Source organism: Populus euphratica, unplaced genomic scaffold (assembly GCF_000495115.2).
Source record: "Populus euphratica unplaced genomic scaffold, PopEup_1.0 scaffold1.1, whole genome shotgun sequence".
NCBI classification, from domain to species: domain Eukaryota; kingdom Viridiplantae; phylum Streptophyta; class Magnoliopsida; order Malpighiales; family Salicaceae; genus Populus; species Populus euphratica.
The window spans coordinates 1,188,561-1,204,381 of NW_011499845.1; the positions used below are offsets into that span (position 1 = coordinate 1,188,561).

A 15,821-nucleotide genomic window follows, 5' to 3' on the forward strand; every position below is an offset into this window, starting at 1 on the left:
GCGACTTGGCTTCCTCTTCTTCACTGTGAAACAGAAATCCGTTCCGGGCGGGCGGGTTGGATCTTTTTTTATTTTTGTTGTTAGGCTAAATCTCTCTATTTTCGGTTTCTTCTCTCTTGATGAATTTTGGATCTGTTCTTTTTCTTGTGCCTGCAAATAATTCTATATATTAAAGTCACGCTGTTGAAATTTATTCTCGTGAATCTTTTAATCTCTGTATCAACCAGCTATTTTTCAAAAAAAAAAAAAACTGGCTCGGTCTGCTTAATTAGTATATTATTAATTAAAGATTACATTCTCCAACCAGTTATTTAAAAAATGCGATCCCTGTAGACAGATAGATTGATTCAGTTCATACAAGTGTACAATGGACAAAGATTTCGAAGACCAAAACAGCATAGGATAATGACACATGGATTAAGGTTCAATGGCGGGTGAATTTCCCTTTCAATTCTGGCTCTTGCTCTGTCAAGACTCGAGAGAGCACGGCACTTGACACGAGGTATTACAACTTCAATTACATTTAAGCTTCCACCACCTACAGGAGAAGGAATAAAACTAAGAATTCTAGGAACTGCGGTGTTTCCTGCAGAATTTCCACTGCTACAAAACTGATATTTTCTCTGCATCCTTTTTTTTAATTAACGTGGATATCCGGGTAATCCCACGAGGCCTGAAATTTTGCCTGCATCCTTGTTTGCCTACGTTGTTGCATTGGACGCAATGCCAGTTCCCACCAAATATCTCAATGTTCCTGACCTTCCAGATAACCAAGCATCAATGGTTTTTGCTTGGAGACGATCCTGCGATGGAATTTCCACGCTCGAGCTTTTCAATACTTAATTAATGCAATTAAAATTTACATTATAATGGCAACCAAAAAATTGATTTAATTAATATGGGCTAAGAGTAGCATAGGTCCCTCAACAGACTAGCCAAGATCCACCGAATATCTCAATGCTCCTGACCTTCCAATTTCCAAATAACCCAGCAGCCAGCTTTGGAAACGGGTCAGGTTTTGACCGCCGCGTGTAAGGAATCCGTGCAGGGCGCGCAGGCATCTGTAAATGGTGAACGTTCACTCACAAGGCCTTCACGGAACTTAAAAAACCAAAGATTTAAACCATCTTTCTTCATATTTAAAGTTACATTATAATTACAATTACAGAATTAACTATTAAGCACTTTCATTGTTGCAGTAACTGTGCCTCCTCTCACCTTCGTACCTTGAATGACTACAGTACTGCATCTATAGTTTAAACGTCGAATTACATTCTGATCCTTTGATGTTTTTTCCTTCATGTTTCTTCTTTGTATTTTAAATATTTATATTTTAATCACATACTTCATTTTTATTACAGTCAAGTTTTTGGAGATGGAGGAAAGAGAGAAAGTTATCAAAGAAAAAGGAGAGGAGAAGTTTTTGATAAACCACATCTTGATGATAAAAACATCAATCTTAATGTGATGGGTTGTTCTGGAGAGGGGTTTTCATTAAAGATTATTTGAATTTCTAATTATATAAACCCATGATCAATTTTTTGTACTGACTTAGTTTGATTTTTAGTAAAATTGATTATAAAATGCTTTTAGATTGTAAATGAAGTTATTAAGTTTCATAAGGCAGGCAGTTTTTAGATGCTTCTAAATGAAAATGACGAGACCTTCTTATGTTATTGAATCAAAATATCTCATAATTCAATATTCAATGGGCAAAATTTGTTGTGGTGGAGGATAGCTTTCTTGTCAGTCCAAGGAAATGATATGTCATCCTTTCCACGCATAGAGCGTCCAGGTTTTGTATACGTTAGACCTTCAGGCCTAACAATCTAGGCATGTCATCCTTTCCACGCGCAGATGTGTCTAGGTTTCGTATACGCTACACGTTCAAGCCTAACAATCTAGGCCTATAAGCTCTTAACCTCTATCAGCCCTTCTATTATTCTTTTAACTTTTCACACGGTTGCATAAAAATAATTAAGACATTATTTTTTATTTCCTTGTTGGAATTTGGTTCACAGATCATTATAAGTTTTTATACAAGTTTATAGATGATAATCCATGATTCTAATAAAAAAAAGCTTTCCATCAAAATAAAAAAATAAATAAGAGAATAATATGTTTTTTTTAATAGCTTTAAATTTTTATTCAAAAAACCATGTCCTTGATTAAAAAAATATATATATTGGCTTTGATGGAGTAGAGAAGAAATGCATAAATAAAACGAAGAGAGGATTTTGATTGATCGCATATATTTTTTTTACCATGGAATTTAAATAATTGAATTTTTTTCAGGCTATTTTTTAAAAAATCATCACAAAATCAAATAAAATTTGGTTTCGATGCTGGATCTCAATGTCGAAAATAAATTCTGTAAAAAAATTACACAAAAAAATGCAGGCATTAGTGAAAAGAAATATGAAAATGAGCTCAGATGCTGGATCAAGATATAAAAGAAAGCCGACGACTCCGGAGGTCACACTGAATGATCAGATAAACTACACATCAATTTCCATATGAATCTCTTGAGCCTACAAGATCAGGGGATGAGTGATTAGCGAAGACGAGCAAATATAAAGATCAAGGTCAAATACATAGCCATTATCAACATATCACGCACCAAATGACTCAGTTTGATCTTCCCTGTGTTCAGCTTGGATCTCAGATTCCAAGGAGACCAGGTAGTCAGCCCTGTTTGCTTGAGTGAGGTATGCTGGCCAAAACAATTAGTCAAATCATTGGGAGTTACTTAAACAGAACTCCAGATCAGTATGTGTTTACACAACCAATTCATACGAGGAAATCTCGAGCTGAAAGAGAAGTTTTTCAAAACATTGCGGAAAAATTGCAGCAATGATGTTTCCCTGTCTACTTGCTCCAGTCTTCTAAAAGATGCAAACTGAATCCAGATCCATGCCATCCCAACCACTTAGCAATATAATTATAACCACAACACCACTAGTCAAAGACAAGCCTTGGAATTTTTACCAAACCAAGAAATTACGTTCCACACAAATTCTCTCTTTAATTATAACCACAACACCACTAGTCAAATACAAGCCTTGGAATTCTTTACCACAGCGCACCCTGATAGGTGTTTACCAAACCAAGACATTACGTTCCACACAAATTCTCTCCTAACATTTTGGACTTCCAGATTTCATGCAGTGAGAGGCTTATTGGAAAACCTTAAAGCTCTCTAACATTTTGGACTTCCAGATTCATGCAGTGCGAGGCTTATTGGAAGAACCAAACCTTAAAGAAGATTGCTAAAGCCAGTTGCAAGAAGAACGCTGCAATCACCATAATTGCAAGATCATTCCCCTCAACAAGGGTCTTGAGATTTGAAGCAACAAACATGCCCGAGTCAACACCAGCAACAAGTATAATGATCCAACGAAAAGCCTCAACTGGGACAACCAACAAAAACTGAAAATATTCCACAGGGCATGCATAGGTCTTTTAAGGCCCAGGAAAAGATAAACAAACAAATGAAATATATAAAGCCACGGTTGGTGATGCTTACCGAGCTTGGAACAAAGATGAAAAGAGAATATCCCCGCATGCACCAAAACTGTATCAACTTAGGATTTGATTCCAGATAACGAAACAAGAAATAAAATGCCAACGGCACCACAATTGCATAGCCGTAGACTGAAAGCACTGCCACGTTCACATATCCAACATCAAAGCTCCAAGAAGATTTGTGATCAGTACGTTTCTGTATGAGGTAGGTAGCAAGGTTTCCAAGAGAAGCAAGCGCAAATATCAATGTAGTTGAGACCCAGACAAGTCCGTATCTGGCATATTAAAAAATGAAATGAACAATTAGATGCCAGGTGAAAGTTGCATCAAGGAAAAACATACAAAGTGAGGGGGGAAGAGGGAGAGAGACAGAGAGCCAAACTCACAGATCAGGGTTTGCATCAATCTTGCTGAAAAAATCACCACCAATAGGATAAAAAGAGCTCATCAATCTATTGACAACAATATCTGTATCCACGTTGAAATATTGCATGTATGATGAGATACTAAATACCCCCTTCCAATTGTTTGGTGGTTGTTGCTCAAATCCCTCTGCGTGTAAAAGAAAAGGGGGCTGTTAGATATGAACAGAAACTAATAACCTCCTTGAAAACAAATGCATCATTAGAAACTTTGGTACAACTAGACTGCTACTAATACAATAATGTAAAGAAAGATATGCATTTCCTGTTTCGTTCTTCGCAAATCAAAACACTGATCAGATTTCTCAGTGAGCAGCATCATGACCAACCAAAGCATTGATTTGTACCATACAGCCATATTTTAGTCCACTTAACAAGATTTCCTAGCTGAATTAAGAACAGCTATATTGGAAAATAATATTTGATTATGGACAAATTTTGCTTTGTATGAGCGTTCTAGAACTATACTAATTGAAAACATTAGTATTTACTTTTTAGAAGTTAAAAATAGGAATCTACTTCAAATTACTGACATCAACTTGAGATTACATCGTTTAACTGTAAACTCTACTCCTCCAGGCCTCATCTGTAATCACCACAGGGAAATATGAAACCCCGCCAAATTATAAATTCCATTTAAACAAATCAAATGAAAAGCTACAAGGTGATTGCTCAAAATCAGATAATCTCAGTCATTAAACACAGATAAATTAAAGGGTCTGAAGTCTATATTTAACATTTTAAAGGAACGACAGGTATGAAAGTTGTTCTTGAATTAAGGTCACAATTACTCTTAAGCACATTAGATGTTGTAACCTAAAACAACACGATTGCAAGGAATAAACCTCTGAAAGCAGCAAATTCGCTAATCATATACAACGATATAGCAGATGCCAGATGTCCCCAACACCACGATGTCATTGAGCTATTAGTTTTCATGCTTCCATGGAAACAATGGATGCAGTCCATGTTTCATAGCTACAGAAATTCATTACAAGAAGCCATGACAAAAATCCTCAATATATGCTTGCATCAATAATTACTTTCTATTGTTTATATTTACAATGACGCTCTCTTCTCAGAACCCAATAATAGTATTCCTCCATAAAAGATACAAAACCCCGGAGAACCACATTCAAGGAGCACTCCCCGTTGCCACGAGCCAAAATGATATCTTTCGGAAGAAAAACTACCAAATATTAAAATTTTCGAAGTGGGGAAACCATATTCAAGAACTCAATGAAATATCAGCAATAATAGTAAAACAGCAAAAAAACTAATTAATCTTGAATAACATATTCATAAACATGCACAATGAATTATTCAAAGCCCATACCGGGGGGACTTCCAAGAGTTTGATAACCGCGGCCACTACCTCCATTAATATTTGGAGGGAAGGTTTGCATACTTGCTTCAGGAACTGCACATTTAAGTTCATAAACAAGTTTTCATGCTCTAGAATTCTATAATTGATAGTAACGAATTCAACTCCAACCATAAACAGCAAAACCCTAAAAATCCAAAAAAAAAAACTCATTTACCTTCATAATTCACGATGGTTTTTTCTTTTTCTTCAGTGACCACGGCCTGTAAAGAAATTGAAAATCAAGAAAACTTTTGATGTTAATTAATGTTTTATTACTTAGTAGTGTTTGCAGTTAAGCCACGGGACTTATTAGCATTTAGCAGCTAGCGATTAATACTTTCCAGATTAATTTCAATATCCATTCTAATTATATAAATAAAAAATCAATAGAATTAGCTTGGCTTCTCTAAATAGAAATGAATTGGATACTTACAGGTACTGAACCGAGCAAATGGCTAGAAGGGAGATTTCCGTAAGATTCGTCCATCGGCAAATTGAGATCAGACAGAATTCGGTTTGAAGTAATGGGTTAGTTAAGTTTTCTATTATTGGGATTGGGAAGGGAAAAGGAGCCCTAAATTTTTGTTGCGTATCTCAGTTTGGAAGGAAGAAGGAAGAGGAGACTGGTTGGCTGGTTTGCCAGCTCGCTCCTCTGTCAGTGGATGGTGTTGACACGCGCAAGTTGAACGCGTGATAACTTTCTGTTGCTGTGGGTACCACCAGAGCCTTGCTTCACGCTGGAGCCACGTGCGCATGAATATCACCATGGCTTGAAGTTGGGGCTTATTGTTCGGTTTTGATAATGGTTTTTTTTTAAAAAAAGTAATTAAAAAAATGTCGTTTTGAGTAAAAAAATATCATAACAAATAATAGTCTAGGAGTTTAATAAATTAATACATATTTTTAACTGAATTATCAGATTTTATTATTATTTTTTAATTTAGATCAGCATAATTCAACTGATTATTATATCAACCTCCATGTCAAACTTGAAATGTTACCTGTGCAATAATTATATGAGATTACTATACTGTTTATAAATATAATTATGATTGTTTTTAAAAATATTTTTATATTAAAATAAATTAAAATAATATTTTTTATTTTTAAAATTAATGCATCTGAATAATTTAAAAAAATTAAAAAAAAATAATTTTTTTAAGAACATGATTGTCATTGCATTTCTAACTAGCTTCTGCTTGAAACTTCAATGAGAAATCTGGGATTTTTACAGGTTTGACTAAAGTATTTTGTATTTGTGCTAGCGCTCGGTATAGGATTGGATTGAAATATTAGGTCTAGTTTTTTTTTTTTTACAAAAAAAGCTTTCTATATTCTTCAATATTTGCGTCAATAAACAGATAAAATTAAGAAAATATACAGGAGAAGAAATAGAAGGGCGATTGATGTTTGGGAGGTCATGCCTTGTTTGATGGGGGGTTAGGGTATTTATACACCTTATTCTCCACGATTATGATCATAGCGTGTTTGACGATGTGGAGAAATAATGATTATTCACCTGCTTTCTTGACAGATGAAAATGTATTGTACCTTACCTTGTATTCGACCAACAGATACGATTTATTTAGGACCTTGAATGCTATAGGCGAGGGGTGAGCCAATCAGGAGATTTTCATGTGATAACAAGTTTCATGCAACTTGTTACTTCTGAAATAAACAATAAACGGTGTCGCCTATTATTCTCTTGATAAATATACAATTATATTTGTTTCGTGTGCCGTGTACAAGTTTAGAACCGTCAATCCGTAAAAAATAGAACTCGGGGTTTTTTCCTGGCCAACCCCAGACGTGGGTGTCGTTATTTGCGCCAAAAGCTAATTTTGATCTTTATGAATCACGTGCTACATGCCCCTGAAAGCTCCAGTTTGGCACGCGCAAGCACCACCAGTTAACCCTCGTCTGCCACTCATGCAACGACAGCATGCGTTATCTAGAGTTGATTATTTTTTATTTAGTTTAATTTTTTAAAATAAAATCAAAATTAGTTTAAACTAACTGATTTTGATTTGATTATTTAAAAAAAAATTAATTCAAATTAATTTGATTTAATTTTTTTAATTTTGCTGGATTTTTTAGTCTGGCTGGATTTAACTTAATTTTTTTATTTGACTCAGTTTTTTTTGTTTTGTTTGCTTTACTTTTCAACTTTTAAAATAGGAACTGAACCTTTCAGTATTTTTAAAATTTTAATTGATTTAATTAATTTTTTTTATGATTTATTTTTTTTAATTATTTATTTTTATTTCTTCAATTATTTTTATTAAAAAAATAATTAAATTTAATTTTTTAAAATAAAATAAAAATTAGTTTAAACTAACTGATTTTAATTTGATTATTTGAAAAAGACTAGTTCAAATTAATTTGATTTAATTTTTTTGGTTTTGCTGGATTTTTCATCTGGCTCGATTTAATTTAATTTTTTTATTTGACTTGGTTTTTTTGATTTTGTTTGCTTCACTTTTTAACTTTTAAAATAGGAACTCAACCTTTCAGTATTTTTAAAATTTTAATTGATTTAATTAATTTTTTTATGATTTAATTTTTTAATTATTTATTTTTATTTTCTCAATTTAATTAATTTTTTTATTTTTTTTATTTACCCTTTTTTTATTTACCCTTACTTTTACCTATGTACGGTAATCAAATAAAATTCTAGTTAAGAGTGAAATTAAATACTGTTTTTAATATGATTGATTGTTTTATATAAAAATAATATTTTTAAGACATAACTAAATTCTCCAAATCTCTAAAAAAAATAAAAAAAATAAAATAATATTTTTAAGATATAACTAAATTCTTCAAATCTCTAAAAAAAAATTAAAAAAAATTAAGAAAATAAAATATATTTTATTGTATATATGTTTTTTGTATAGTAATAAACTTGAAAACTTTATAATGAAATATTATGTCTTTTAATATTATAATTGTCAATAAAACTAGATGAATGTTAATAAAACAACTATATTTAACTATATTTTAAGTTAAACTGAATAGTTATTCTTCAGTTTTATTTTAAAAGTTATAAATATCAAAATTAATAATAAAAATTACATGAAATTAATTCAAAAACAAATTAGTCACACGGCAACAGGTCAGTGCATGATCTGTGGTGATGAATGCACTTCACGGCGGTAAAGGTGTGATATTTGCTGCTTTGATGTCCATTTAGAAAGCCCACCTCGCTCTTGGTCCATCCAACCTACTTATGGATCCACAGGACAGCTTATGGGCCCACTGCAGTTCAAACTATTTGACAAACCTCCTCATCATGGGAACTCACTTCAATCTCGATCCATTCTAGCGCATAAGGGGTCTTTGCGATATGGATCAGTTGACGAACGTAACCAGTTCGAGAGCCGACCTCTGTCTCAGTTGATCCGAGTGCATTCAGATCCATCACGATACGAACGTAATCCTTAACGGTAGCCTCTGCTTGTCCATAAAAGTCTCTCTTTCTGCTGAAAACTCCCTGTTCAATGGCAATATGATTTTCCTTTGATATAGGCTGGTGATTGTGCGTTGTCTCGGTGGCTATGGTTACCTTTTTCAATGAATCCTCTATGGAAGAAGAGGTTTTCATCTCATGGGCTATGCAATCATGGAGCGAGTGACAGTTGGCTTTGTCGATGAATTGAAGAAGCCATTCGTGAATTGGCAAATAATAGCAATGGAAAATGGAGAATAGATAGGTTTTAGTTGCAGCTGCTTAGCGTTCGATATCTACAATAGGAAATACGTGGGCAAATTCATTACAAATGGACTTACGAAGTACCGTACGAAACTATTTCCACGCGGAAACTAGTGCTTCATTTCCGACGAAGACATCCTTGCATTTTTTCACGACGTAACTAAATAGTTTCACATGGAAACCTACTAGAAGAAGGCTCAGCATTTTCCATGATGCTTTCGGTAGAGAAGGCAGAGACATTGCAGGATTTTCCTTGAATGAGGCTTGGCATCTGTGGTCTTTACAAAGGCGTTGTGCCGGGCTGACCCGAAAATGATAATTGACGACCTGAGCTTTCATTTGATGGCGGTTTCAGTGCCATGGAGGAGGGAGACTTGTTGGGGGCATCGACATCTCAGGTATTATCATAATAATTAGCGAACACTTTCAATTTTTTCTCACCAAAGGAAAAGGAGGATACAATACTCAGGTATTGTACATTGTATTTTTTTTTTTACACCAAAGGAAAAGGAGGATACAATACTCTCAGGTATTGTACATTGTATTTTTTTTTAAAAAAAAAATTAATACAATACATCAAGATCATAAAAAACATTAAACAAAAATGGAAATTCAATACTTTTCAAAATACATATATTTCTAGACAGCATAAAAAACAAAAATTATCAGTGTAGCAGTAACAACTTCTGGGAAGCAATCACAGAGCGAGTTTTAATTCTTACAGAGGACCAATATGAACCTTTGATTTTCCCTAGCTGGACACGGTGCGTTCTTCAGTCATGATTGTTCTTCTCGTTCATCGTATTCAGGAGACCACAGGCCACAAGTCTAGAGCTTACAGGCCAATAACCCCAACTACCGCCCCATTTGTGATCTGGTCCCGACAAGGTACCATTGCAGTATCACCAAAATGTAACAGTAAAGCAGCTCCATCCCCAAGCCATTCGAAGCAACTAATAAATCATGAAAAATCAAACCATTTCTTATAAGAAAACTCAACGTGAATCTCACGTAAATGATCCAACAAACAGAATTATCCTTGATTGATCGCACAACAACAATGCACAACAACAATGCGAGAGTAAAAGTAAATAACTCAAAATTTTGCTGAACTACAGAGTAGCTCTAAATGTTGATTGACTCAATTATATCAAGATGAGAACTATTCATTTACATTTTACAAAGAACACTCACCCTAACTGAGACACAAGGTTACAGGGCAGGATTCACAACGACCCTGACATCCTTTTAACCCAACAGGGAGTTAGAGATCACTATAATTACGCCAGACTGCACGAAATTCTTCACGGAATGTGTTGAGGCGTGCTTTCAGATTAGGTGTTTTGAAGCTTGCATGGAGAACAGTGGCTGCCAAAGAAAATACGATTCATCAATTATATGAAAAAAATTTCTCTCACGAAAAATTTAGCCAAATACAGAGAAACTGTGAATTTTACCAAGAAGGCCACTTATGAGCGCCCATGAAATATACAAAAGACTGCCAGAAGCATACCACAAAACAAAACTGACTGCAAAAAGATGTTAAATAGAAAGAAACATATGATCACGCATCATTGATTCCAAGTCAAGATATTCCAGGATTGAATATGAAATTGAGCCTTGAGATATTAATTACCAGCTGAGAATAAAAGGACAAACAATAAACGAGGTTGGCCAAGAATGTACACAGATTTTTTTGCTGATGGACGACCACGGATAACAGGCCTGAATAAAATGTGCATGTGTGGTAAGTACAACCAGCATCCATTTCAGAAGTGGCCTAAAGAGGATAAATTAGTAGTTACTAACTCACATATGCCGAGGCCTCATTTTTGCTGCCAAATGTGGAGAGAACTTCCTTACAGTTCTCGTTACTCTCTCACTGAAAGTAGCTGCAAAACTGCAAGAGAGGGGGACAATCATGCGTCATGTTGCTGCATATATCATATCACAAGAACAATAAAAGTAAATAGAATAATTATAACACCACACAATCAATGTCCAACCCTCCCCCAACCTCCACAACTCAAAAGCATAGAGTAGCTTGAACAGAAAAAGAGAAGACAGCACCGTACTCTTAATCAGAAATGAACTTTTCTTCAAACAAAAAATATCAGATAGCTTGTTAGTTGATTTTTTTTTCTCTAACATAATTGTTGTTAACTGCTTCATTCTTCCTCTCTCCGCAGCTGCTGAAGTGGCATGATTTATGCTCATTTGACTGGATATAAGATGACAAGTGGAAGGACTGATAGGCTGCTTTTGCCATGAAGGATGATAGGGGGACAATGGATAGGGTAAAGGAGAAATATGGGAGGAGAAAGGATGGTATTGTTTGGCTAAAAAATAGTGCGGAGGATGGGAGTCAATCCATCAAAATGGAGAGAATTGAAAATTACAAAGAGGGAAAAGATGGTATCCAATCTGCATAATTTGGGAGGATTGAAAATTACAAGTGAGGAAAGTTAGAAATCCTTCCAATCCTCACTCAAGCCTCCATCCTTTTCATTGAACAAAGCAAACAACCAATCCTTCACTTCTCACCCACATTGCCTCCTCCATCCTTCTCCCAATTCATCCTAAAAAACACATTGCTAGGAAACTAAACAAGCACCCAGCACATACACCAACTCCATGCCGGGCATGAATCTTTTATGGAATATCCTTTGAAATCTATTTATCAAGCTAACTCATCTAAATTACATATGCAACTATTTCCACATTTCCAAACCAATTTTTCTAGTTGAGCCGAGGAACGACGATAACACATCATAAATTCAAAGATGAATTGATGCTATCTTTAATTTTGACATTCATGCTCCCACATGCAAATAGAAAGCGATCGATTCATATCTCCCATATCTTCCATGCCAAAATCCAGTAAATTCAAGAACATCAAAATTCATGATAAACTGTATTTGTTTAACAAGAAAAATAGAAACATGAAGTTTTTTAAAGAACGTAAAAGCATTCAATTGCTTAGTTTTTCAGCTACCTGAGATTAGTTATTCTGAAACAGAAACATCACAATAATAAAAATTGAATCATTCTAGCATTACCAAAATTTCAACCACAAAAGAAACAACAAGAAATTTGGAACATAGGACGTTCATTGATTAAGTAGCATACCTATCATTAAGGAAAGCAATGCTTAGAGCCGACAATGCAGTGGCTAGAATAGCCAGTGGCCTTAAGATACATGCAACACCTGAACCCAATATAAAGATCAGTTCTAAACACAAAAACTCTTCATAGATAACAATTAAAATATAATAATATCGGGGCTTTTTTTCCTTACCAAGAATAAGCAGTATCAAAATGAAGTAATTTGTCCGATAGCTGTTCAAACACAGAAACACGCACAAACAAAATGAAAACAGATTTTAATTCAAACTCAACAAATTTAATAGGAAATTGAAAAACCTCATACAGCTGTTAATTGATGAAAGCAATCAGTCGCAAAAAATGAATGGAACCCTAAATTGTGCATTACTATTGACTAACACAAACAAAAAGACCAAATCGAACTAAAAATATGCAATTAAGGCACAAATAAACATGTAAATACAACCATCAATAGAGAGAGCGAGTGGGGGGAGAAGTACTAGTAGGCATTGCATTTGAGGCGGCTACTCCACTTCGAGTAAGAACGAGGAATGGTGAATCTGGAGAAGAATTCATTAAGAGGACGAGGCGGAGATGTCCAATCTACTTCCTTTAACGCACCGATTAGATCTTCTGCTGTTACGTTTCCCCAATCCATCTCCCTCAGATTTTGGTAATTATTAACAGCAATAACTATAACAATACGTGTGATGGTTATTGAAAAGTTCGATTTCGTGTTTTTTTCTTCTTTTTAAGAAGAGAGGAAATCAAGTTTTATGATGCTGTTTAAGAGATTCGAAAAGGAGAGGAGAAATGGGAGTTCAGCAACGCTCTTGTAAGAATCGGTGATGTTTGGTCGACCGCGAAGAAGTTTCTTCTTTCTAAAAATCTTCGTCGTGCCTGGATACCGTGCGGTGGGATTTATTTTATTCGGGATTAAAGCTGCTTTTTTAGAGTAATTTTTTATTTTAAAATATATTAAAATAATATTATTTTTTAATATTATCCCTTTAAAATTATCTAAAAATATATATATAAAAACATTAAAACTAATTTTTTAAAAATTATTTAAAAAAATACATCTTTATATTTGAGAGAGAGTGTGATTATAGTTATCAATAATATTTTTTTTAAACTATTTTTTACTCAAAAAAATATATCAATAATATTTTTTTATTTTTTAAAAATTATTTTTGAAATTAGTACATTAAAAACATATTAATTTAAAATAAAAAAAAATCAATTTTTTTTTAAAATACTTTTAAAAAACACTCCCAGCTACTAATCTTTGAAAAAAATCTTCATTAGACCCCTAATGTATTTGTCATCTTAACCAGGTCCCCATTGTATTAATAAATTCTTAATTAAATCCTTACATCAGTTTTAATTAATTAAAATATTAAGTAATCTATTGAGTTTCAAATGATTCCACTTTTCCTTGAGAAACTATTAAATCTTGTAATATCTTCACTTTGAATCCGGTGATGAACTAGACTATATATAAAGAAACATAAAATTCTTAACTTTTTTAACATGTACTTGGCATGACATGATGGAGAAAATTTAGTGAATTCATGACTTTTTAATGAGAGAAAAAGAGATTACATTAGTTTTATGGGATTACTTAATAATTTTATCAGCTAAAATTAACAAAAAGATTTATTGTTGCTTTAGATCGGGAACTTTTTCGAAACTTAAGTGTCCAATCTAGATTGCTACTATAGATGGCAAAAAACATATAATAAAAGTAGTGTCTGAGCCCGGGTTCGAACCGGGGACCTCTAGTGTGTGAGACTAGCGTGATAACCGACTACACCACCCAGACAGATCTGCAGGCGTTTGGCTTGCGTTTTTACTAAAGGTTATATCCCAGTCTATAGCCGGTGACTCTAGCAGTTGCTTGTTTTGGAGCGCAAAGAACCGTTCGCCCTCTTGTTTGCTTGTGCAGTAACTTTGGGGAGCTCATCAAGTCTCTGCTTTGCTACCTACCTTCATCTCCAACCTCAAAACTACCAAGACAATTTGGGAATTCTAAGGTTTAAATTAACGAAAGCTCACAGCTGTATTATAGAATGTCAACTATTATTTACTTTCTCTGTCTTTCTCTCTTAACTTCAGTTTCCAAATCCATCCATGACTCCACCTCACTGTATCTCTCACCCACCATATTCTTCCCCAATTACCAAAACATGCTAAACTCTTTCAAAATTTACATTTACACCCCTTCGAAGCCCTTCTCCTTCTCTTCTCCCACTGAGTCCCTTTTCTTCACTTCTCTCCAAGGCAGTCCCTTTGTAACCCAAAACCCAGAAGAAGCTCACCTGTTCTTTGTTCCGTTCGCCTCCAGTCTCTCCACGCGCTCAATCGCGCGTTTTATTAGAGACCTCAGAATGGAGTTCCCGTACTGGAACCGCACTCTCGGCGCCGATCATTTTTATGTATGCTGTGCCGGTCTGGGTTACGAGTCTGACCGAAATCTCGTGGAACTGAAGAAAAACTCGGTACAGATCTCTTGCTTCCCGGTACCAGAGGGTAAGTTTGTGCCTCACAAGGATATTACCTTGCCTCCACTCGGGAGGATCACACGCGCATCACACGCTCCGGGGAACAGGACAGTGAGGTATCTAGTAAGACACAATGGGGCCAAAGATTCAAAATTGGCCAACGAATTGAGAAATGATTCTGATTTTCTGATGGAATCCGAACCATCCAATGAAATGACTTTAGTCGAGAGACTAGGGAGCAGCATGTTTTGTTTGTTCGAGGACGGGGCTGATATTTGCGGAATAGGTGAAGCATTGCGTTTTGGGTGTGTGCCTGTAATGGTAACTGACCGTCCGATGCAGGACTTGCCGTTGATGGATGTGATCAGCTGGCAGAATATTGCTGTTTTTGTGGGGTCCGGTGGTGGGATTAAGGAAATGAAACGAGTGTTGGATCGGACGTGTAAAGATGATGATTGCGAGGGAACGAGGAGATTGGGTGTGGCGGCGAGCCAGCATTTTGGGTGGAATGAAATCCCGCAGCCGTACGATTCGTTTTATATGGTGATTTACCAGCTCTGGCTTAGGCGGCACACAATTAGATACCCCCGGAGAGAATTTGTGTAGGGCCTTTATTTATTGACCAGGCAAAATGATTTTTTACTTTTCTGGTGAAATGGCGTGGCGTATTTTATGACTAGGTGGTCAAAAATCAAATCAAGATGTATAATGCAGGAGATTGCCCATAAATTTCTCCTCTTTTGTCTTTAGGTGTGATTTTTATATGAAACTTTCTTATTGCTTATCGATTACAAGATGATGATTCCATTTTGTTTTTTTTTGTTACATAACCTCAACACGTTATTGATTAGGTCTGGGCATGACATTAGTTGTTAGAATGGGATTCTCCAAGGGCTTTTGTAGTCGCTGTCTTGCTGTGGTAGGTCAGATTTCAGGCTAATATTTCCTCGTACTCGCTTTTAAGGTATGCATAGTCTCAAATTCTTTTGCTTGGTTCTCAGGTAGCGTTTCTACATTTCGTAGCTTTACACTTGTAAAATTAAAAAAAAAACTAAAACTGTGTTTTATTGTACAAGTTTACAGGTGAAATCTGAGTAGTTTTTTATTTTTATTTTTTTAGTTTTTTTTTCTATTTTTATTTTTATTTTCATTTTCTATACCTTTATGGGTTTTTTTTTAGTTTTTTTCTT

The 15,821-nt window shown here is 34.8% G+C and overlaps 3 protein-coding genes and 1 non-coding gene across 6 annotated transcripts; 1 reads left to right on the top strand and 3 right to left on the bottom strand.

Annotated features, from left to right (window-relative positions):
• Positions 1 to 2,346: 2,346 nt before the first annotated feature.
• LOC105133259 (protein YIPF1 homolog) lies at positions 2,347 to 5,983 on the bottom strand. Of its 2 annotated transcripts, XM_011037286.1 has the most exons (8): positions 5,747 to 5,983; positions 5,489 to 5,534; positions 5,284 to 5,367; positions 3,912 to 4,077; positions 3,527 to 3,800; positions 3,062 to 3,429; positions 2,621 to 2,974; positions 2,347 to 2,531 (listed from the first exon to the last, which is right to left on the bottom strand). In XM_011037286.1, exons 1-6 carry the CDS (start codon positions 5,798 to 5,800, stop codon positions 3,238 to 3,240), a joined length of 816 nt encoding a protein of 271 aa, XP_011035588.1. In that variant the 5' UTR covers positions 5,801 to 5,983; the 3' UTR covers positions 2,347 to 2,531; positions 2,621 to 2,974; positions 3,062 to 3,237. The 2 variants fall into 2 exon arrangements, with proteins under 2 accessions (XP_011035588.1, XP_011035517.1); XM_011037215.1 differs by having other exon boundaries at positions 2,451 to 2,974.
• A 3,636-nt stretch (positions 5,984 to 9,619) lies between these two features.
• On the bottom strand, positions 9,620 to 13,047 carry LOC105133387 (PRA1 family protein A3-like). 2 transcript variants are annotated; one of them, XR_843798.1, is made up of 8 exons: positions 12,628 to 13,047; positions 12,321 to 12,361; positions 12,152 to 12,230; positions 10,836 to 10,922; positions 10,659 to 10,747; positions 10,480 to 10,551; positions 10,217 to 10,390; positions 9,620 to 9,975 (listed from the first exon to the last, which is right to left on the bottom strand). XR_843798.1 is itself a non-coding variant. In XM_011037440.1 (7 exons), exons 1-7 carry the CDS (start codon positions 12,783 to 12,785, stop codon positions 10,287 to 10,289), a joined length of 630 nt encoding a protein of 209 aa, XP_011035742.1. In that variant the 5' UTR covers positions 12,786 to 13,047; the 3' UTR covers positions 10,104 to 10,286. The 2 variants fall into 2 exon arrangements, 1 of the variants encoding a protein (XP_011035742.1); XM_011037440.1 differs by lacking the exon at positions 9,620 to 9,975 and having other exon boundaries at positions 10,104 to 10,390.
• Positions 13,048 to 13,878: 831 nt separating this feature from the next.
• Positions 13,879 to 13,952, bottom strand: TRNAV-CAC (transfer RNA valine (anticodon CAC)). The gene has a single exon. It is a non-coding gene; the product is annotated as a tRNA-Val (tRNA).
• Positions 13,953 to 14,195: 243 nt separating this feature from the next.
• LOC105133489 (probable glycosyltransferase At5g03795) lies at positions 14,196 to 15,379 on the top strand. The gene has a single exon (XM_011037554.1). The coding sequence runs from the start codon at positions 14,200 to 14,202 to the stop codon at positions 15,235 to 15,237; it is 1,038 nt and encodes a 345-aa protein (XP_011035856.1). The 5' UTR covers positions 14,196 to 14,199; the 3' UTR covers positions 15,238 to 15,379.
• The last annotated feature ends 442 nt before the right edge of the window (positions 15,380 to 15,821 follow it).